This window comes from Pinus tabuliformis, chromosome 7 (genome assembly GCF_031772625.1).
Source record: "Pinus tabuliformis cultivar Carrire ecotype Pingquan chromosome 7, CPIR1, whole genome shotgun sequence".
NCBI classification, from domain to species: Eukaryota; Viridiplantae; Streptophyta; class Pinopsida; order Pinales; family Pinaceae; genus Pinus; species Pinus tabuliformis.
The window spans coordinates 37,908,035-37,931,998 of NC_142293.1; the positions used below are offsets into that span (position 1 = coordinate 37,908,035).

General features: G+C 38.7%; 1 protein-coding gene across 1 annotated transcript in view; it reads right to left on the reverse strand.

Moving 5' to 3' along the window:
* The window catches only part of LOC149245127 (importin subunit alpha-like), a 258,183-nt gene that overhangs the window by 117,125 nt on the left and 117,094 nt on the right, over nt 1-23,964 (reverse strand). The window contains exon 2 of the mRNA XM_089437049.1: nt 19,056-19,152. Coding sequence (XP_089293175.1) covers nt 19,056-19,152 — 97 coding nt within the window. The remainder of the gene's footprint in view (nt 1-19,055; nt 19,153-23,964) is intronic.

Here is a 23,964-nt window from a genome sequence, read left to right on the forward strand (position 1 = left end):
ATTTCGAATGGCGCAATGGAGCACGTAACTTCCACAAGGCACGATGAGAGACGGCAAACGATTTTATGCTACAGCAAATGAAAAGCTTACCCACGCATATACCTTTCACCTTCTGCCGTTGGTCATGCAGAGAACCCGTCTGCGGTAGAAGAAAAGCATGTAATACGCAGACAATGGCACAACAATGAAGACACCAGGTAAATTGTAACCACGCCTTCAACGCAGAGATACGACAACTGACGAATGGAGATTTCAACCACAAAATTTTCGAGATCGCGTTTCCTCTGGCCCGGTGGTTTTGAAGAATGCTGAGGCTCGGATTACACGCAGTCACGAAATTTCATTTCCATCTAGTCGCTGGCCTTATGTCAATAGAAATTTATTTTGAAATGCTCCGATGTGTACAGGCCTGCGATATCTCAGGATATAATGCTTGATGCAATCGATAATTTTTTAAAACGCTGTTTGCCTAACGTTCTAAGCTGCCTGCATAAAGAAAGCTTTCTTCCTCCAGATCTTATCTCAGGGCTGTAGCCTGCAAAATAGAAAACAAAAGCCGACGGACCAACGAAATTTTAAAGTAAAACCGCCCAAAATTAACCTAAAATCACAAAAAAAAATTGCAGTAAACCAAACCAAAACCCTAGATCCAGCAAAAGAATTACAGATATGGCCCCTTGACAGCCCGATTCAGCAAATAATAACAGGAATATTCAAAATATCATGAAATTTTTCAGAAATCTCTCATGTAAATCAGAACAGAAACTTTAAAATGATTAACCCAGGGCCGAAATCAGCTAGGCTCTGCAAAGAAAAGCTTGTGGGAGTCGGCTGGTTCAGCCTAGAACTTCCCCAAACGCCCACCAGTATCCTTCACCTAAAGATCTCCTGCACATCTCAAGCAACCATCAACAAAGAGAGAAAGAATGCTGCTAGATCTCAGGAAATAATGGAGATACCTGCCATTATTCCAGAGACCTTAACAACACCCAAACCCTAGCAAGTGAACAAGATACCTGTGCTCACAATGCTCTACAAAAAGCTATTATTAACGGCTGAAAATAACATATGCAGAAAATGAAACAATCTCACAGCAATTCCAGAGAGTAACACCAGCAAGATTTGGACCCCAAAGTCTTCTTTTATTAACCAGAAATCAGATTACAAGAGAGCTTTCTCAGTATTGACTCACAGATCGAATGATCTGAAAATGACTCCTAGCACCCTATTTAAAGGAAATGCTCCAACGGCTAGTTCGATTGATCCATGTAAAAATGATCTCGACCGTTGATGAGGATCAAGACATCTCTTGATCTCATCCGTCGATTTATTCAATTAATTTTTTATTATTATTTTTTAAATTTTTAAATTATTTTTTATTATTATTTTTTAAATTTTTAAATTTTTAAATTTTTATTATTTTTTTATTAAAATTTTTTAAATGTTTATTATTTTATTTCATTTTTTAAATGGATCATCGAACTAAGCCATTGGAAACATCACCTAGGACCTAGGACTTAGGACTCACGAGGGGATTTAAAACATTTTCAACCCTCAAGACACATTTCATGATGATTTTTTTTTACAATTTACATCTCAAGGGGACAAACCCACTTAATACAGACCCTCATAAATCACCCAGTTCTGCGACACAACTATAATCTAGCAGATTAACACACTAGGATTCTCCTAAAGTTCTAATGACAAAATCCATCCCGGCTTTGGGGTCAGGTTTGAAGGAAAACTCTGCCGATCCATGGATCGGTGAGACAAAAAACCTTCCGGGACATAGATTATCATAGAAAGTTAGGTCCACCTAGGCAATTTTACATACATGACTCTGATCTGCTTAGATTATTTACAATTCATACATGCAGACTGGGTTTACAATGGAAATGATCAAGCTGCTGATGACTGTAGGCTGGCACGGACACGTCGTTCAGGTGTTATCTCTTTCTGCCAAGAAAAGAGGGTGTACCGCATGGGAAATTGACCAGTAGTGGTCAACACAGTCTAGGTTGATTCAGATGGAACAAAATCAAGCTCAAAATGTCTGCTCTAGAAATAATAATAATCTAAAGGGAAAGAAATAAAGGAGGTAGAGCATGACCCAATTAAGAAATTAACTCAAATGATTAAGGAAATGAGAATTAAACATGCTAAAGAGATAAGTGCCATGCAGTCTAGGCTGATTCAGATGGAACAAAATCAAACTCAAAATATCTAGTCTAGAAATAATAATAACAATCGAGGTAACAATAATCCATGTCCAAGAAGAAATCCTCCAAATGATCAAAGACCTCCTACTCCTCTTAACTCTCCAGAACTGGAAAAATTCCTCTGAACTTGCTGCTTTTTCCCCTCTCTATCACTGCTTCCCTTCTCTGGCTCGAATTCTTCCGACAGAATGTTGCTACTCTCTGGAAAATTGAACTGCCCATGGAAATCGATCTCAAGTGTGCTCCTCCATCTACCCATCGACTTCTTATAATATCACCATGGGACTCCAACGGACAAGATTAAATTTTAATCAATGGTTGAGCTTATTTCCTAGTCGATTCGTGTGAGTTTCTAGAGAAATCTCACCTTCCTCAATTAATTCCTATTAACTGATCATTTTGCCTAAGATAGACTTAGGAAAAATTTAATTACTGATTAATTAACTTAATTAATGCATCTCTAGGTGTTGATTTTGGGTATGTGCTATAGCCTTGAAATTTGGAAGAGAGGCTAAGGCACATGAGATCACCAAGACCCAGAAATCGTTTTGAGAAATTCCACCTGGATGAAGAGTTATTAAAATAATTAACATTTCTAATGGGTTCCTAAGTCTAAGCTTAGGAAAATAAAAATATTAATGGGTATTAATAAAGATAAGGGTGAGAAGCTTCTAAGAGACTCAAGTCTATTTTAATCTTAGCTGTTGATTAGAGACTTAATCTCGGTCATTGATCTATCGACGAGAAAAGTATAAGAGAAGACCTGAGGATCATTTGGAGAAAGAATGGTAGATACTCAGTATCTCAAGGAAAAACAATTCTCAAGAGAAGGAGATCGATTTCAGAGGGAGAGTTGCAGGGTGGAGGAAGAGGAGGGCATCAACAGTAGTCCGTGACTGAGGAGGAGGTGACGTAGGGACATTGAGAGACAACGCAAAGAGAGATGTAGTCTAGAGGAGAGACATAGCCCTCATGCAGGCTGACGCAGAGGGACGCAAAGCCACTCAGGGCCACGCTAAACCACGCAGAGCCATGCAGAGTGACGCAGAGGTGACACGGGAGTGGGAGAAGGGTCTCCAATGTGTTAGGAAGTTTCCAGGGCAAAGTCTCGGGTGTTTTCTTTCAGTTTCTCTATAAAATCATTCCTTGTAAAAGCGATTGTTGCTGAAGATTAATAAAACCCTCATCTACTGCGCCAGTTTTCCCGCATTGGGTTTTTTGGGGGAAAATTGTCCAAAAACAATTGTGTTGATGTGATTGGTTCCTTTCTGTGTAATTATGTGATAACTGCAGTAGAATCTATTTTAATATTTGCTGAAGGGATTTCGTAAATATCTTATTGTGAAGAATAAGTAGGTGAAATAAATCAGTGTTGTAGTAGAATTTCAGATTAGAAATTCTAAAATGGTTTCAGAGTAGAGATCCGGCAATAGGAGAGAAGAATCGACTATGGCTCAAGAGCATGATGCAGAGGCATCAACTCAAAGGGACTCATGCAGATTTCCAGAAGAATGCACAAGGGACATAGATCATGATTATTCTATGTTAACTTCCGAATTGGAAGAAGAAGTCGCTTGCCTAGCAAGCTCTGCCTCCTCTGAGGTTTTCTATATAGACAATGGAGCTTCTTGGCATATGACACGAATTCGAGAATGTGCCAGGATTGGGGATGAATTTACTCTTCGTATCTCAACTTCAAAACAAGGGCTATGACATTTTCTTCATTAAGGAGAAAGCATATGTCAAACACCCGAGTTGGAAAAGGAAGTCCCACATTGGAATCAGAGGTAACAGGCTGTATAGATTACAGCTAGAATCACCAATGGCACTGATAGGCAGCAATGGAGACAAAGATTTGAACAAACTATGACATAGGAGGATAGGACACTTACACCATGGGGCTCTGAGAATTCTCAAGAAAATAGTATCAGGAGTTCCAGAACTAAGTACCGAATGAGATGATGTATTTAAAGGGTGCGCTCTGGGCAAGTATGCCAAAGCAGCGTTTTCCAGAAGTAACAATAGAGCTAAGGGTGTTCTAGGATTGATGCACTCAGACATCTGTGGGCCGATGTTCACAAAAGCTCTTAGTGGTGTCGAATACTTCGTCACCTTCATTGATGACCATTCCGGGAAGACTTGGATCTACTTTCTGAAAACCAAAGATGAGGTTTTTGTGTCGATTCAAAGAGTTCAAGGCTCTAGTGGAGAATCTAACAGGAAATAAGATAAAAGTGTTGCGCTAAAACAATGGTGGAGAGTATGTTGACCAAGACTTCACCGATTTTTGCGCTAAGGCATCAAAAGAGAGTGGACAACTCCCCACAATCCGGACCATAATGGAGTAGCAGAAAGGAAAAACATGACTATTGTGGAAGAAACTAGGGCAATGTTGTATGATCAAGATATGCCCAAATTCCTGTGGGCAGAAGCATGCAACACGACAGTTTATGTCCAGAATAGGACTCCACACAGGGCATTGGGAAAAATCACTTCAGAAAGGGTCTTCACTGGGAAGACACCTGAAGTCAGTCATTTCAGGATATTTGGCAGTTTAGCGTATTGTTGTGTACCTGAAGAAAAGAGAAAGAAATTAAATCAAACTGTTGAGAAAGGATATCTTGTGGGATATAGCGAAAATGCTAAGGCATATAGAGTCTATCTTCCAGGGAGTAGGAAGGTAGTAGTTCAGCGGGATGTAAATTTCCTGGAGGACAGAGCTTTCAGGAAATCCCAAGAAATTCCTTCCGAGGAGCAGTCAAAAGACAATCCGTTGGTCCAACCACTTCGACCAGCAGAAACTAGTACCAGAAATTCTCCTAAAGATAAAGCTTTAAAACAGGAGGAATTTCAGGAGGAGGAAGGGCTGATAGATGTACCCACTAATAGTGGAAGAAAGAGCCGGGAAATCCGATAGATTCTATGGGATGCAGAGGACTTCATTGGTGCACCCAAGAATGATTAAAGGGAGTGAAGACGGCCAGACAGATACTAGGCCCTAGTAGCTCAGGTTGGGGAACCTTCTAATTTTCAGGAGGTCATTTAGCATCAAGTATGGGTAGATGCTATGGTGGAAGAATATAGTTTTATAAGGGTCAATGTTGTCTGGGAAGTGGTACCTAGGCCTCAAGACAGGTCAGTGATAGGTTCAAGATGGATCTACAAAGTCAAATATGTTGTAGATAGCAGTGTGGAGAAATACAAAGCCAGGTTTGTGGGTAAGGGGTATGCTCAGAAGGAAGGGATAGGCTACGAAGAAACCTTCGCCCCAGTAGCCAGGTATACTTCTATTAGAACTGTGATATCTCTTGCAGCACAGATGGGGTGGGAGATTCACCAGATGGATGTCAAGATGACATTCTTGAATGGGGTAATAGAAGAGGAAGTATACATTGAACAACTAGAGGGTTTTGAGACACATGAGAAGAAATCTCATGTATGCAGATTAAAGAAAGCCTTGTATGGGCTTAAACAGGCACTTAGAGCATGGTACGGTCAAATTGATGGTTACTTGCATAAGATAGGGTTCGTCAAGAGTGACGCAGACCCTAATCTCTACTATCTTGTCATAGAGAATGAGCCTCTAATCCTAGTGTTATATGTGGATGATCTTTTGGCTCATCAAAGACTGTAAGAAGAACCAAGCCACAGAATTCGACATGAAGGATTTGGGATAGATGCATTATTCCTGGGGTTGGAAGTTTGGCAGCAGAAGGGTGAGATCTTCCTTAGACAAGGGAGATATGCTATAGAGATATTGAAGAGATTCAGGATGCAAGACTATAGACCTATGGCTACTCCAATGATCACCAACTGGAAGAAGATTGATGCATCAGAAGATAAAGACGTTGATCCCACGTTGTACAGGCAGCTTATAGGGTCCTTGATGTATCTAGTCAATACCAAGCCAAACATTTGTTACCCTGTCAACACCCTAAGTCAGTTCATGGTGGAACCCAAGAGGGCGGACTAGGTAGCGGCCAAACATGTTCTTAAGTATATACAAGGAACCATCAAGGTTGGAATATTGTACACCCAAGGCAATGACCACTGGGTTCACTAACGCAGATTGGGCTAAAAGTTCAGTAGATCAGAAAATTACCACTGGGTACTGTTTCAACATTGGATTAGGAATGACCTCCTGGTGTAGTAAGAAACAAAAATACGTGGCTCTGACCTTAGCTGAAGAAGAATATATGGCAGCTAGCACAACTTCATGTGAAGCCATATGGCTTAGGAAATTGCTTGTGAATCTATTCAGGAGAAGGATGGAAGTGACTATGATTTTTTGTGATAATCAGAGTTGCATTAAGCTCTCTGAGAATCTAGCATTTCATGATCGGTCGAAGCACATTGATATCAGGTGTCACTTTGCTAGAGACTATGTCGAACGAGAAGTAGTACAGTTGGGGTACACTCCTACAGGAGAACAGGTGGCAGACATCCTCACCAAGGCTCTAGGAAGAACAAAGTTTGTTTATTTCAGGGAGAAGATGGGGATGGTGAAGAATCCATTCAGTAGCAGAAATGGATAAGTGTCAGGGGTTGCATTGCAACAGTTAGAAGTGTCAGTGCTATGGGCAGCATGATGCAGCATGTTGAGAGGAAGCTGCAGTATAGATGTAGCAGTGGTAGTGGCAGTGTCATGGGTAGTAGTGCAGTGGATGTGGGGCAACAGGCCAAGCATTAGCACAGAGGACCGATGCGGAGGATCAGTGTGATGCTTCTATGGTAAAGCATTACTAGAGCACATTCCTCGCTAAGAGGGAGTTTTGATTTTGGGTAGCATCGAATGTGATCTAGCCTTGAAATTTGGAGGAAAGGCTAAGGCACATGAGATCTCAAAGACCCAGAAATCATTTTGAGAAATTCCACCCAGACTAGGAGTTATTAAAATAATTAAAATTTTTAATGGGTTCCTAAGTCTAAACTTAGGAAAATAAAAATATTAATGGGTATTAATAAAGATAAGAGTGAGAAGATTCTGAGAGACGAGGATCAAGTCTGTTTTAATTAGCCATTGATTAGAGAATTAATCTCGGTCGTTGATCTATCAACAGGAGAAGTATAAGAGAATACTTGAGGATCATTTGGAGAAATAACAACAAATACTCAGTATCTCAAGGAAAATCGATTCTCAAGAGAAGGAGATCGATTTTAGAGGGAGAGTTGTAGGGTGGAGGAAGAGGAGGGCATCAGCAGCAGCCAGTGACTAAGGAGGAGGTGACGCATGGACATTGAGAGAGCGCAGAGAGAGACGCAGTCTAGAGGAGAGACGTAGCCCTCACGCAGGCTGATGCAAACAGACGCCGAGCCACTCAGAGCCACGCAGAATGATGCAGGAGTGGGAGAAGGGTCTCCAAAGTGCCAGGAAGTTTCCAGGGGAAAGTCTTAGGTGTTTCTTTCAGTTTCTCTGTAAAATCATTCCTTGTAAAAGAGATTGTTGCTGAAGATTAATAAAACCCTCGTTTGCTGCACTGGTTTTCCCGCATTGGGTTTTTTCGGGGACAATTGTCCAAAAGCAACTGTGTTGATGTGACTGGTTCTTGTGCATGTATTTTCTCTGTATAATTATGTGATAAATGTAGTAGAATTTTTTTTAATATTTGTTGAAGCGATTTCGTAAATATCTTATTGTGAAGAATAAGTAGGTGAAATAAATCAGTGCTGCAATAGAATTTCATAGTAGAAATTCTAACACTAGGTGGATTTTCCTGAAACTTTTTCTAGGTTATGGAGTCCTAGTGTTTCTTAGCCTCTTTGACAATTGTCAAGACTAGAACACCATCTGATGCTACAAAAACTAACATTGCAGACTATCTGAATACTTCAGATCTGAAGCATTCCGTTACAGAACCTAATCACACAAGAAAAATTAATAATAAAAAGCTTAAAATACCTAAATTTGTCACACATTAATCACAAAAGTTAATAATTGTTCTATCTCTGTTAAAATTGGCAACCAGGACAAAACTTCATGTGGGTCATCTTCTCCATGGCTAATAATATTTTTATTAGATTCCTCTCGTCAAGAGGTGTAGGATTGATATAAAGATCATCCGATTCCGATAAGTATTCATGGAGATATGAATTTATTTTGATTATGGAATTATTATCAAGCCGACCTTCAACTCATGTAGGCTCAGAAGCCCAACAGTCGCATCTATTCACCCACCAACGTTGTGTATAAATATAAGAGGACTTTTCCTCATTTGGACTCACTCATCTCATCACATCTCTCTCTCTCTACTGCGCAGATATGAGTCTCTTCTCTACTGCGCTGAAATGGGTCTCTCTCTCTCACACATGTGAAGCCGGAAACTGCTGAAACTGACGCTGCAACTGCAGAAGTAAAGATTGACTTGCGTGGCCTAGAAGATCTCCTCTTTGGAACTGCGCTGTAGGTTCATCTGAACCTCCTTTGAAAGCCGCAACTTTTGGTGGTGGAATGAAGTCAATCCGACGAACGGTTTGCAAGATATCGACTGCCCTAGTTTGAAGCCGGAAACTGCTGAAACTGAAGCTGCAACTGCAAAAGTAAAGATTGACTTGCGTGGCCTAGAAGATCTCCTCATCTGAACTGCGCTGTAGGTTCATTTGAACCTCCTTTGAAAGCCGCAACGTTTGGTGGTAGAATGAAGTCAATCCGACGAACGGTTTGCAAGATATCGACTGCCCTAGTTTGAAGCCGAAAACCGCTGAAACTGAAGTTGCAACTGCAGAAGTAAAGATTGACTTGCGTGGCCTAGAAGATCTCCTCATCTGAACTGCGCTGTAGGTTCATCTGAACCTCCTTTGGAAGCCGAAACTTTTGGTGGTGGAATGACGTCAATCCAACTGTCGGTTTGTGAGATATGGTCTGCCCTAGTTTGATAATGAAGCCGCTAATGCTGATGCTACTGATCTAGGTTTTGCTACTGCTGATATGAATCAGATTTATTGTACTATTTCTCTCTGCTGAATTATTGAAGATAAGAAGATTTGATCAAAGGGTTTCCCCACACATTGTGGGGTTTGTCCCTGGCTAGCCGCCACATCTTGTGTCTCTTGTCTTGGCTTGTTTTTTGTCGATCGTTTAATGTTCTATCTGCACTTTACTTTATGTACATGTGATTGCTAATCGGTGGAATATAATAAGAAAAAGAAGTAAACTGTTATAAGCATAGAACATACCATAACTTAACATGGTATCGGAGCTGAGGTGAAGACAAAGCCCGAGCAAGAGCAAAAGCAATCATTGAAGAGAAGATTGGCAAGGCTATCCTAAAAGAACTATGGGGTCCTCAACACTCTTTCCTGCCGAAGACAAGCTCCGTGAGAAAACTGACTATCACGGATGGAAGATGTCTATCGATCTAACCCTTGAAGATCAAAGAGTGCTGGACCATGTAAGAGGCAATATTGTTGAGCCTTCATCAAATGCATCTGCTGCTGCCTGGAACAAATGGAAAAATGGAGAAGTCAAAACAAAAAAGATCATCCAGGACTCTATCGACAAGCACTTGGTGTCCTACATCTCTGAACTGGACACCTCCAAGGAAATCTACAATAGACTGGATTACCATCCGAATGGTACATGTTCAAGACTACTCTTCTGAACTATAATGTAATTCCTAGTTTCGAGGAATTAATGGCTAGATGCATTCAAGAAGAAACAAGGGAAGAAGTGCAAGAAATGCCCATGCCTAAAGGTCCTCCTGCTGCCTTTTCTTCTCATGCAAAGAGAAGAAAGGACTCACACCAGGACAATGAGAAAAATCCCTCTGATGGCAAATCAAAGGAATTACAAATTCAACAGCAAAGGTAAGAGGAGAGCTGGAGATCGAGGAAGAGGACAACCATTCAGGAAGGCTAGAAAGTCCAGGATGTATTAAATGCACCTGACCTCAAAAGGAACCTAGTGTCCATCTTGGCAATGGAAGACAGAGGCTACAAGGTAACCTTCAGCAATGGCAAGGTATGTATATGGAAAAATAATGATAAAGATTCCTTTACTCTTGGGTTTAGTGTTGATTCATTATATCAGGTCGATGGAAGTCCGCTAGGTGTCATGTCTTGTGACACGTCTCTTTAGTCCGAACTTTGGCATTGGAGGTTTTCCCACCTTCATTACAAAGCTCTACCCGATGTAAGACAGATGGTAACAGGGATGCCCGAATTCCAAGTAGAGAAAGAAGGTGTATGTCCGGGATTTGCCAAAGGAAATCTCAAAAGGGGACCACTTCCCTCAAGCCAAAGCAAGACCTTCGATATAGTACAATTGGTTTACTCAGGCATACCTGAGGTTGGAATTAAGAGGGAGACTACTACACCACATACTCCTGAGTAGAATGGTGTGGTGGGAAGGAAGAACCACACGATGATGGAAGCTGTCCAGGCCATGCTACATGATCAAAGACTTCCAAAGTTTCTATGGCTGAAACTACAATCACCGTCGTATATGTACAAAATCGATGCCCTCATCAAGCATTGGGTTCCTAAACTCCTGAAGAAATGTTCACCATCGGTCAAAGGGAAGTCGTGATTAGTCATGATGTCACCTTTGACGAAGATATGGCTCTCAGCAAGGTGATCAATCTTCCGACTTTGAGGAGCTCTCAAGAAGCCGACACCAGGGAACCGAAAGAAAAGGAAGGTATAGACTATGATGAGATATTTGCACCTGTTGCCAGATATACGACCATCCGCTCGATCATAGCCCTTGCCGCTTCACAAGGATGGAACCTACATCAGATGGATGTCAAGACTGCGTTCTTGCATGGCTCGATCAAAGAAGAGGTCTACGTGGAGCAACTCGAAGGATTTGAGATTTATGATTGAAAATCTCATGTATGCAGGTTGAAGAAGGCTCTCTATGGGCTGAAGCAAGCACCTCGAGCATGGTATGAGAGGATCGATAGCTACTTGATGAAGTTGGGATTCACTAGGAGTGAAGCCGATCCTAACCTTTACTTTAAGGTTGAAGATGAAAAGCCTATCATACTGGTGTTGCATGTGGATGACCTCTTTCTACAGGTGCAAACCCTCTCATTCACAAATGTAAGAGGGAGATGGCTTCTGAATTTGAAATGAAGGACCAAGGACTTGAAGTGTGGCAAAAGCCAAGGGAAATTTTCCTATCTCAAGGAAAATATGTGGTAAATATACTGGAAAGATTGAGTATGATGGACTGCAAGCCTGTGACTACCTCGAGGATCTTAACTTTTAGAAGTTATATGGTAGTGATGTTGGACCAGACTTGGGAAATGCCTCTGAGTTTCAAAAAACTCATTCGCATTGATGTTCTTGGTGAACCTCCGTCCGAACATATGGTTTGCAGTTAGCATTGTGAGCTCATATTTGGTTGAGCCTCACTGGATTGATGCCAGGAATCTTCTTAGATGTCTTCAGGACACAATCTCTCATGGATTAAGATACACTACCGGAGATGTGAGACTACTTGGATATACTGATGTTGATTGGGCAGGCAGTGTGGTGGACCGTAAGAGCACTTCTGGATACTGTTTCACCTTGGGATCTGCTTCGATATCCTGGATGAGCAGGAAGCAGAAGTCGGTGGCTTTGAGCACCGCCGAAGCAGGATATATTGTTGCTAGCATAACCTCGTGTGAGGCAGTCTGGTTGCGAAAGCTCTTCAATGAGCTGTTTGGATTTACATTGGATACCACTGTGATTCTTTGTAACAACCAGAGGTGGGATTCGATTATTGAGGAATCCCGTATTTGTCGATTGCTCCAGCAGATAGACATCATCTGGGATATGGTAAGTTGATGAGCAAGGAGGCTCCATCGCATTAAGATGATGTACAGGTTGATACACCTTGTCAAAGCCCCAAGGAAAGATCTAATCTGTGATTTTCCCAAACGACTTGGAGTCGGCAAGAAACCCTTGTACAAGGGTCCTGCATGTTGCATACATTGAGCTCTGGGAGCTCTGAGGGCTTGTGGTTCTTACTGGAGCAACATGTGACCACAGGGTGACTCACCCTCCCCTGGTGGTGCGCACTGGAACAAGATGATTCGCTCTCTTGTGGAACAAGATGATTCGCTCTCTTGTGGAACAAGATGATTCGCTCTCTTGTGGGACAAGATGATTCGCTCTCTTGTGGAACAGGATGATTCACTCTCCTATGTAGCAGGATGATTAGTTCTCCTGTGAGGCCTGGATTGATGTGTTCTCCATGGCGATTGTAGCAGGATTGATGTGTTCTCCTGTGAGGCCTGGATTGATGTGTTCTCCATGGCGGCCTGGATTGATGTGTTCTCCATGGCGATTGTAGCAGGATTGATGTGTTCTCCTGTGAGGACAGGATTGATTAGTTCTCCTGTCGAGGCATCCTACCCATGCAGTCTGGGACTCATGGGAAGTACCTCTCATCTGATCAATGAGCAGGGAAATGAAGTTAGGGACCATAGTAGTACCGATGGACGCATCGTTTTAACTACCGTACTCCTTACGCTAGGATGACCTCCATTGATCTGGGGTCAATGATACTGGTATGGGACCAGTGGTAAGAGTTGTACCATATTATGACGCTGACTTTGGGTCGGTTGAGACTGGTCTGGGATTAGTGATACATACTCTGAGACTGACTTTGAGTCAGTGGAGGATGATATTGGTCTGGGACCATTGGAGTTGTACTCACTATGACGCTGACTTTGGGTTGGTTGAGACTGGTCTGGAACCAGTGGTACATACTCTGAGACTGACTTAGTTAGTATGATACATCCTCGATCATTTCTTCTTCTTCATAATTCAGACAAAAGCAGAGTAGAACAGAACAATGCAAGAGCAGAGCAGAACAGAAAAAAAAACAGTACAGATCAGTGCAGGGCAGAACAAGACAAAGCAGAACAGGCAAAATACAGCAGAGCAGGGCAAGGGTCAGGCTGTACAAGGCAGTGCATTTGATGGATGAATAGTAATGACCGATAGACAGATTGCAGATGAAGTTCTCCATGGTTGAGAGGGAGTGTTAAAATTGGCAACCAGGGAAAAACTTCATGTGGGTCATCTTATCCATGGCTAATAATATTTTTATTAGATTCCTCTCGTCAAGAGGTGTAGGATTGATATAAAGATCATTCGATTCCGATAAGTATTCATGAAGATATGAATTTATTTTGATTATGGAATTATTATCAAGCCGACCTACAACTCATGTAGGCTCAGAAGCCCAATAGTCGCATCTATTCACCCACCAACGTTGTGTATAAATATAAGAGGACTTTTCCTCATTTGGACTCACTCATATCATCACATCTCTCTCTCTCTACTGCGCAGATATGAGTCTCTTCTCTACTGCGCTGAAATGGGTCTCTCTCTCTCACACATGTGAAGCCGGAAACTGCTGAAACTGAAGCTGCAACTGCAGAAGTAAAGATTGACTTGCGTGGCCTAGAAGATCTCCTCTTTGGAACTACGCTGTAGGTTCATCTGAACCTCCTTTGAAAGCCGCAACTTTTGGTGGTGGAATGAAGTCAACCCAACGAATGGTTTGCAAGATATCCACTGCCCTAGTTTGAAGCCGGAAATTGCTGAAACTGAAGCTGCAACTGCAGAAGTAAAGATTGACTTGTGTGGACTAGAAGATCTCCTCACCTGAACTGCGTTGTAGGTTCATCTGAACCTCCTTTGAAAGCCGCAACTTTTGGTGGTGGAATGAAGTCAATCCGACGAACGGTTTGCAAGATATCGATTGCCCTAGTTTGAAGCCGGAAACTGCTGAAACTAAAGCTGCAACTACAGAAGTAAAGATTGACTTGCGTGGCCTAGAAGATCTCCTCATCTGAACTGCGCTGTAGGTTCATCTGAACCTCCTCTGGAAGCCGAAACTTTTGGTGGTGGAATGACATCAATCCGACTGTCGGTTTGTGAGATATGGTCTGCCCTAGTTTGATAATGAAGCCGCTAATGCTGATGCTACTGATCTAGGGTTTGCTACTGCTGATATGAATCAGATTTATTGTACTATTTCTCTCTGCTGAATTATTGAAGATAAAAGAAGATTTGATCAAAGGGTTTCCCCACACATTGTGGGGTTTGTCCCTGGCTAGCTGCCACATCTTGTGTCTCTTGTCTTGGCTTGTTTTCTGTCGATCGTTTAATGTTCTATCTGCACTTTACTTTATGTACATGTGATTGCTAATCGGTGGAATATAATAAGAAAAAGAAGTAAACTGTTATAAGCATAGAACATACCATAACTTAACAATCTCTTACCATTGCATGACTATGAGCTCTCCTAGTGATTGATCTTGGTTACAGTGGATTGATTTTTCTTAACAATGCTACCAGTTAGACTCTAAAGTTGATCTTCTGGCATTTGAATAGCCTAGAGGATAATAGATTTGTGGCTGCACTAGCTATTCTCTTGTCATCTCATTAAAGTATCAAGGATAACATCTTCTTCTAATTAGCTACTAACCATTTCTTTGATTCACTCTTGTTGTTAGTTAGAAGTTGTGTTGCATAGCTTAATCTTTTTGTTGCATTTCATCATTTTGAAGTCGTTGTTAACAATCTCTTTATCTTTTAGTTAATTGAGTTTGAGGTTCACTAGATCCTAATCTCTATATCTCATAAGTGAAGAACACTCTAATAAACGCTATAACTAAAGACTTTTGATATTGTTATCATTATCATTGTTTCATTAAGAGATCTTAAATTTTCTTCATTGAGTTGCTATTAGAAATCTTGTAGCCTTGTGATCGAAGTTTATATCTCAATAAAGCTTGGTTATAAGTGGTTTACATCTTTACATTGAAGCATATTGTCATTATCTCATCTCTTTGAAGCTATCTAAATTGGTCATCATCTTGCATTTGCATCCTAGTTTAGATTGCATCCTTAAAGTAAGCCTCCAAACCTAAGCGTGGTTGAATAGAAAGTTAGGGACACTTTCTCCATTATTCAATTTGAGAAGTCTAGACCCCCATTCACGGTTAACACAGGTGACCATGTAGTTTTCTTGTGGGAAATCCCTTGTAGAAACAGAAAAACTTGGGTGGTTAGAAGTCATGGGTAGTTATCGTTAATGAGGCCTTAGCCTCCTTCCCTAGCACTTCTCTCTACAACGTGTGTTTGTGACTAGCTTCAAAACAATTGAAGACAAGGCTTCATTTAGAATAGGAATTTAATTAAAAATAACATTGGCTTAAATCTTGCATTCATTCCTCATTGATCATTGGTAATTGGAATTGTGAGCTAAAATTATAATTTGCAAGTTTATTGTATCTGGAAATATCATCTTTTCTTGCAATTGTCTCTCTTTAAAGTTCATTGCTCATATATTTGGTTATCGTGGTCTATTGATTTCTTGTGCTAACATTTCCTTGCAACATTGCTTTACCTTATAGCTTAAATATCATTGTGAAAGTTCTTAATTTGTTTGGGAATTGTTAATAGGTATTGGACTCTTATTGTTTCATCTTAAGTGTCATTTCGATCTAATTAAACATATTTATCTCACATTCATCAACTTAATCACTCAACTTGACTTCAAATCTTAATTCAAGTTATTTAGGGAAGTGATTGCCTTGCCTCTATATCTCCTAGACTTGTTGCTTCAACAAGTTCTCCATCATCAATCATCCTTGGGGACTATCCCCCTTGACTTAGCTAGCAGAGAGTCTAAACGAAGTGAGTAGGCATCAGGTGACAACCCCTACTCTGAGCGTTGTGCCTTAGGTGCACACTTTGGACGACAACAAATCCAATGGAATTTATCTCATGCATGAAGGATTTGATCTCAAATTACATTGGGTCATCATTCTTCAACTCTAGATTGAATATTTTCACCAACAATTGCACAAGCTCCAATTCTAAGTGTGAATAATACAAATATTTTAACTTCTTTAGAGCACCATAAGAATCTATAATGGAAACAATATGGAAGCTTACCTCTTCACTTATTGATGCAAAAATCAAGGCATAAGCTTTATTTTCATTGTTCTTCCATATGGCTAACTCTTTGATTGATGTAAACTTCTTAGGTCCATTGGCCTCCTCTCCTTCATAAATTACATCCCACAAATCATTGGACAAGGAGATATCTTGCAACATTGGAAAGTTATTCAATCTCTAATTAGCAACACACAAAACCCTAGTCTAAGTCTTGGAAATTTTTCTCATGAACAATTCATGTGGTGCAAGAGAGGTGGGAAATATAAAAGTGTTCGTAGACATCAATGGGATCATTTCTATGCAGAAATCTGTGACAACAAAACTAAAATTTGTTCGCTTGGAGGCTACAACACCCTTGATGAATCTGCAAAAATCCTATGATGTAAATAGCACAACCATGAGAGGAAGTTCACATGAGACCAAAAGTTACCTAAAGTCTTCAAATATTGAGATGGAAAATAATAATCATTCGCTTGTAAGAAGTACTAGCAACATTTGGTCTTATCCCTCTCTTGCTCTACCTTTGCGTGTGCAAGCCGCTCCAAAATTCGAGGTTTGCAATCCATTGCAATCTTCACAAGTTCTAAAAATTCTTGGGAAGAGAAGATGCTCTATTCAATAATAATAAACACTTTTCAATATATTTAAAGATAGCGAAAAAATTGTAATTGTGTTTTAATGATTGAATCCTCAACCACTAGGTGAAACATGATGGCATAATGTTGACCATGCCAATCAATCATTGTAAAGAATAGTATTATGTTGTGCAACTACCCAAGCATCCTTCAAGGGCCTTCACAATCCATCAACATGTGGCTTTTTGTAGAATGTTCCTCTAGAAAATTCCTCATGTGCATTGAATTAGAGGTGGATACAAATACAAAGGCCCTCATTTCAAGTCTCAAGTATCTATTTGCAATGAGCATTCTTCTTTCATTTATCAGAGAATCATATGCAACAAGCAATGGATATTTACAAAGAAGCAAGGCAACAATCTAGGTATGCTTCCACTCTTGATAATCCCATGAATGCCCAAATTGTTGTTGATGACAATTTGTTGGTGTGGTACAATGAGATGGTGGAGTACTACAAGGAGTAACATGAATGAGAAAAATCAATAGAGGCACAAATAGAGCAGAGGAACTTTTTCCTGACAAGGACGGTGTAGATAGAATACAAGAATTTCTACCTAACAAGGATGGCAGGAATGGTCATAGAATTTAGAGACAAGGATTGCAAGAATGGTCATAGAATTTAGAGACAAGGATGGTGGGAATGGTCATAAGACATGAGAGATAGGGATTGTAGAACTACAAACAATCAAATAATCATGGAGTTAATTGGCTCTAATACCATTGTTAGTGATAACTCCAGAATTGGATGCCTTTCATTAAGCTTATTGGCTATTGGTTACATCTTCCAGAGGTTCAACTATCTTCTCATATTCCTACCTATTCATATTCCTAGTATTTACAATTATATACATTGAAACAAAAATCTCGTAGGATTATGTGTCTAACAAGAGTTATAACCACAAATATATTGCCGACAACATGGTAACATCAACAATGAAACATTCTCACCTTCAAGTGACATGGCATGGTTTATCTCCTAAAAAAGAATACTAATGGGTGGAGAAAATGACAATGTTGTATGTCCAAATATCTAAAATGAAAAGATTTAGGCCTATTGTAACATTGAATTTTCACTTGGTATTTTTATATAATAATGGTATTCCAACAATAAGTTGTTGCAAGAGGAGAAGATAAACACTCATAGGTCTCCTATAAACGTCAAGTAAAATGCAATATGAATAATGCCTTCCTTGTTATCCACCTCAATGTAGTAGTAGTAAGGTGGCTAAAAGGGTTGCTAAAGGTTGGCATGTGACATTATGCAAATGATATGTGAAAACTTAAAAATAAACACTCATAGGTCTCCTACAAACCTAAAGTAAAATGCAATATGAAAAACAGCTTCCTTATTATCCACCTAAATGTAGCGCTAAGGAGACTAAAAGGGTTGCTGAAGGTTGGCACGTGACAATATGTAAATGATATGTGAAAACTGAAAACATAGCACCTTGCCATATATTTGATTTCAATATCTGTTCTATTTGACTATGAAAATGAGGCATGTGATAATATGCAAATGATAGGCAAAAACCTAAAATATGGCACCTTGCCATATCTATTTATTTTGTATAACAATGAGAAAAGATAAAATAAATAGAAGGCATGAAAATAATTAAGTAATTTTTGTAACTATATTCTTCCAACATTAAGTAATTTTTGTAACTATTCACTTGCCTAAAACTAGTGTTGTATGAGTTATTCGTGGAATTTCAAGACAGTCTAACAACATCAAGTTAATTTAGTTAAAACACATTACCATAACTTGATGAGCACAGCATATAAACAAAAGGAATCAAGATGACCAGTAAACAACCACAAAAGTAAATTGATCTAAACCTTTTTTCTCCACTTTTAACAGCAATAGAAATATGCCATGAGAAAATGAGAACGGAGCAGTTTTGAAATGCAAACATAAACACTTTGGAAATGAGAGTAAAGACAATTGAAATAAGACAAAATAACATGCATAATTCTATTAATTGCATGCATGCATACATACATAAATACAAAGGCCTGATAGCACACAAGTGTGTCAAATAATTGACATGATATCTATATATCTAAGATGTGTATGTTTCTGTTGCAATGTATAAATAGTTAACACAAATGATGCTCAAGACTTTGTAATATTCATGCTTTCTAGGTCTACATTACATCTTGAACAGATGTGTACATAAACATATAGAAAGTTTTTGTATGGTAGATATAAGTGTAGAACTTTTAAAATTCAGACCTATTGATGAATCTAACTTTAATATTTAAAGTCATTAATGATCACAGGTGAAGAAACACGCACCATTAGACAACAACCTCCTACATTGAGTAGTCGACTCAAGTTGCATACTGATATCTTTAGACATAACCCCCTGAACTAATTGTGGTAGAGTATCCAACTATATCAAAAACCATAGAATGAGAAATAATTATCTCTATAAAGGAATGAAAAATATTCAAAAATAAATAACATAACTTTAAGTTAACAAATACCTTATCTTTCCTTTTTTCCATTACAATGTAAGACTAATACAAGGCACCACCCAAAGTCCAAAAGAAAAAAGGCAAAAAAGAAAAAACCAGTTTATGGGGCCAAATGTAGTTTTATTTTTTTATTTTTTTGGTAGCCTAGCTACTATGAGTGCTTAATGCACATACACTAGTCCCCAAGGACAATTCTTGAATGCACTATATGCATCTACTCTATGTAACTTTTTATTTTTATTAATAGAAAGTTGCGGTTTTTCCTCGGGAAAAATAATACAAGGCACCATCCATTATCTCTTACACATTAATATACATCATTACACAAGAGTCCATTGAAGTTGATTAAAGGTAACTAAAGTTTTGAACGTTTTTATTGACTTAGAATCTAGCAATAACAAATACCAAGACTAGGGCAGATTAATGGCTGAGACCTTAGAAAATTGATTAACACAATAAAATCTTGTAGTTGATCTTAAAGTAGAGTGCTTTGAACTTGTTTTTTATTAGTTCTTAAAATATAGTTATCTATGAATGTAACTTATCCACTTTAACCATGTCGAATGTATTTTTAGTTCTCCTTGAATGAAAATTATGTATTTTTTTCTTGGAAAAAGATAAATATGTATTTTTTCTTGGAAAAAGAAACTTTTAGCCACTTTGCATTGGTTAATTGAGTTGGCATTCAATAATATTAAAGTTTAATTAGCTTATGTCAACACATCATCACTAAATCCCAAATTTGGCTTGAAGTTAGGAAGGTGTTAATAGCTAGACAAAATGCAATCATGCTTGTCATGAATTCACCAAAAATACAACTTAGTAGAAATTGTATTTACTTCACAAAAAACCCTACTGGGGGTATAAATGGCAGTTATATGTATGTAATAGTGGAAAATGAGTGAGAATATGCATATATAAAAATTATTAGTGCATATATGGATTTATTATTTGATATATGGATGTATTTAGGTTTTTAAAAAGTTGTTCTCCTAATGTATAAGGAGTTATTTTATAACTCATTATTATCACTTCGAGAGTTGTGCTCCATGTATTGGGTTTATAATATTTTGTATCACAACCCTAAATGGGTAAGGAGGTTAAAAACTTAAAGCAAGAAAAAATTAGCAAAGGAAAAAAACATAATGCTGACTCGAAGGCAAAAGTGAAGAAGAAACATGAATTAATCAAAAGGTCACGTAAGCATAAACAAAACTTTCTTGACATGTGAAAATGCATCTAAAATAGGCAAATCAAAGATTGGGGATGAAGATACTACCAAAGCATTGAAGAGGAGATTTGTAAGAAGGAATGAAGAAGCACTAAATAGATATAAAGTTCATATAAAAAATGTAGGAAAGAATTGAATATAATTGGATGGCGTTGTCATTGATGTCAACCCATGAAGTTGACTGGGTTTGACTTTGACTAAAAACACCAGTCATTGATGTCAAATAGTTAATGAACGCTTCTTATAATTGTTTAGGTTACATCAAGTTGAAGCCTACACTGTTGGATGGTTGAAAACCCAAGTCCTAGGGTTTGGGTTCCCTGGACTGAGGGTATACCCCAACTTTGTCGAGGGTTTTTGAAGGGTCAAACCATTAAGTTTGGGTTGGCGATCTAGGTCATTATATTCTCTTCGAAGAGATATTTTTGTTGATATGTGGTACAACCCAAGAGGCCTCCTAGTTTGAGAGATATTCACTTTTAAAGTTAAGGCCCCTAGTTTTTGGATAAAACCCGAAGGGGTGTGACATGGCATAATTTTATTAGTTGTGGGCATAAAAGATCAAGCAATAAAGGTTACTCATGATGACTTGTGGAAAACTAAGGGCTCCTAATCATAATTTGTGAAGTCAACTTCTTAGATAACCTAATTTCCTCATTAATAAGGCAAGTGGGCCTTGCTTAGGGTCTAAGTAGACATATTAATGATGCTAATTGAATAATTCAAAGCAATTAATAATCTTAAAAAACTACTAAATACCACCTCTAACGTTCACCTACAAAGCCCCTAACTAGCCTAACCTATACACTATAAAAGAAACACATTCACCAACCATCTAAGTCACAAAATTACACAACGAACACTTGTTTGAGCTCTGAAATTTTCGCCCTACCTGATGCAAGGGCAGCGAAGAGTTCTGAGGTTGTTTAAGATGTGGCTAGGGCAACAAATTTACACCAAGCGTCCTTCTTCCACTTGGCCTCCAAGGTAGGTCTCTATATTACAAATACATGCGGCTAAGGCATTAGAACCGAAGTTTGGACTTGTTTCCAAGACGCGTGACATATTAATAGATCTAAAGATTGGTTCTGTTTAGACTCCTTATCTGGAAGGTGAATTACCATACAAACCTACAGTAGGACTTCAAGATAGTGATAAGGTATTGATGAATTATCATACTCAAACCTGTGGTAAGGGTATTGACTCTTCTTGTCGCTCAAATTGTACAGGCATGGTGCAAAAACGACTCGGGTCGAGGGATGTCACTCTGATCCCTGACCTCTCCATTCAAGTTGTCTCCCAACAAAAATCTATGGGGGGTAGTCCCTCTAAAATATGGAAATGGAAGACTCCTTGGCAACCAAAAAATATGGGAGACATGATTGAATGGCCTAGCCACTTGGTTGATTATAGAAAGTTAGAAGGATTAGGTTGAATTATTTACGAGACCAGTTCCTTATGGAGTCAACTACTTGCTTTAGATCAATTGAATACCAAATGACCGGATGAACAATTGTTGCTTAATGAATGCTTGACTATGCTAGATGAAATGCAAATCCTATGATCTAGGTGAGATGAAAAATATTGGTTAATTTTAATTATATGCCTAGCTATGTATCCCTTAATCTTTATCTATTTTGAGCCTAGTCTCTAAAGTAAGTGGTAGAGATAAGTCAAGGTGAAGCAAGCAAAGGCTTGGTTAACAATACCTTTCCTTGAAATCTAACGTACTTGGTGTCTCTGGCACTGCAGAGACTATGGCTCTGACGATTGCAAGGTCACTATTTTCAATACTAGAGGTACTAGAATTCTCAAGCAAAGATGAAAGGGTGTTCCTATCTCTCTGTCAACCAAACTTATGCTTGGAGGTAAATTATTAATGCAAGACTAATTCTAGCAAGATGGGTGAGTGCTCTTGAGTTAAGATTGTATGTGATATTAAGTACTTAGTTATGATTAATATTTTTGAAGGGTGGTTCACGGACACAGAGTGTTCGCTACATCCATGGGAAAATCCAAGTAGATCAACTTGGAGGGATCTACCCGTCGGCCAAACTAGCAAGACCTAACCCCAAGGGTGTCGAGGAGATTTGACCACGTGACCTCCTGATAGGTGAGGTACTTAGCAACAGGAACTCGACCAACTAAGATATCCCTTGGGGCTTAGTTACGATTAATCTTATGACAAGGAGTATTTAATTAATGAATGAAAAGACAATCTTATACACAAGACAAAGTGCTCAATGTTACAAGTGCTAACAAAATACAAGAGATAACCGAGATATATTCTCTTAAAGAAAATATCACCAATATTAGCTTCCAGTGTTTTATTTTTTCACAGAATTTTATTTGTGAAGCTTGTAGTGTATTTATTTTGATATTTTTCGTAGCAGATAAATTGTTAATTAATCAGCAATTAGGAGAAATAATATTAGTTGTTGCAATAGGGTTCCAGTTTAGAATTTTCACACATTGAATGTGATTGGAATATAATTAACCTAGAGGCTTACTCTTGCTCATGCTCTATTGATAAGAATTTTCTCATTATGGAAAGGATTTGTTAAAATTTGGATTGAAAATTGCTTAAGTGGTTTTTAATTAAAATATACTAACACTTTGTTTCCTTGTGAGTTTCATAATCAGAAGAGGTCATAAATTTACATTAATAAGCTCACTCTCCAAAGCACTTGACACAATCCAATAATTTTGTTAAATGATTGCTTAAGTGGATAAATCAAAGAATTCATTGGATATTGATATCTCTTGTTCTCTTACACATTGTCCTTAAATATCTAAGTTTTCTTAACTTGAGGACTTGCTATGCTAATTGTACATCTTTCGAATAATTGTCATTGGCATCTCTTGTTGAAGAATCTAATTACAATATTATTTTGTTGACATAACATCCGTGATAGTCAGCTTTCTCACGGAGCTTGTCTTCGGCAGGAAAGAGTGTTGAGGACCCCATAGTTCTTTTAGGATAGCCTTTCCAATCTTCTCTTCGGTGATTGCTCTTGCTCTTGCTCGAGCTTTGTCTTCACCTCAGCTCTAATACCATGTTAAGTTATGGTATGTTCTATGCTTATAACAATTTACTTCTTTTTTCTTATTATATTCCACAGAATAGCAATCACATGTACATAAAGTAAAGTGTAGATAGAACATTAAACGATCGACAGAAAACAAGCCAAGACAAGAGACACAAGATGTGGCGGCTAGCCAGGGACAAACCCCACAATATGTGGGGAAACCCTTTGATCAAATCTTCTTTTATCTTCAATAATTCAGCAGAGAGAAATAGTACAATAAATATGATTTATATCAGCAGTAGAAAACCCTAGATTGGCAACATCAACATTAGCGACTTCATCATCAAAACTAGGGCAAAGGATATCTCACAAACCGACTGTCAGATCGACTTGATTCCACCACCAAAAGTTGTGGCTTCTAGAGGAGGTTCAAATGAACCTACAACACAGTTCAAATGAGGAGATCT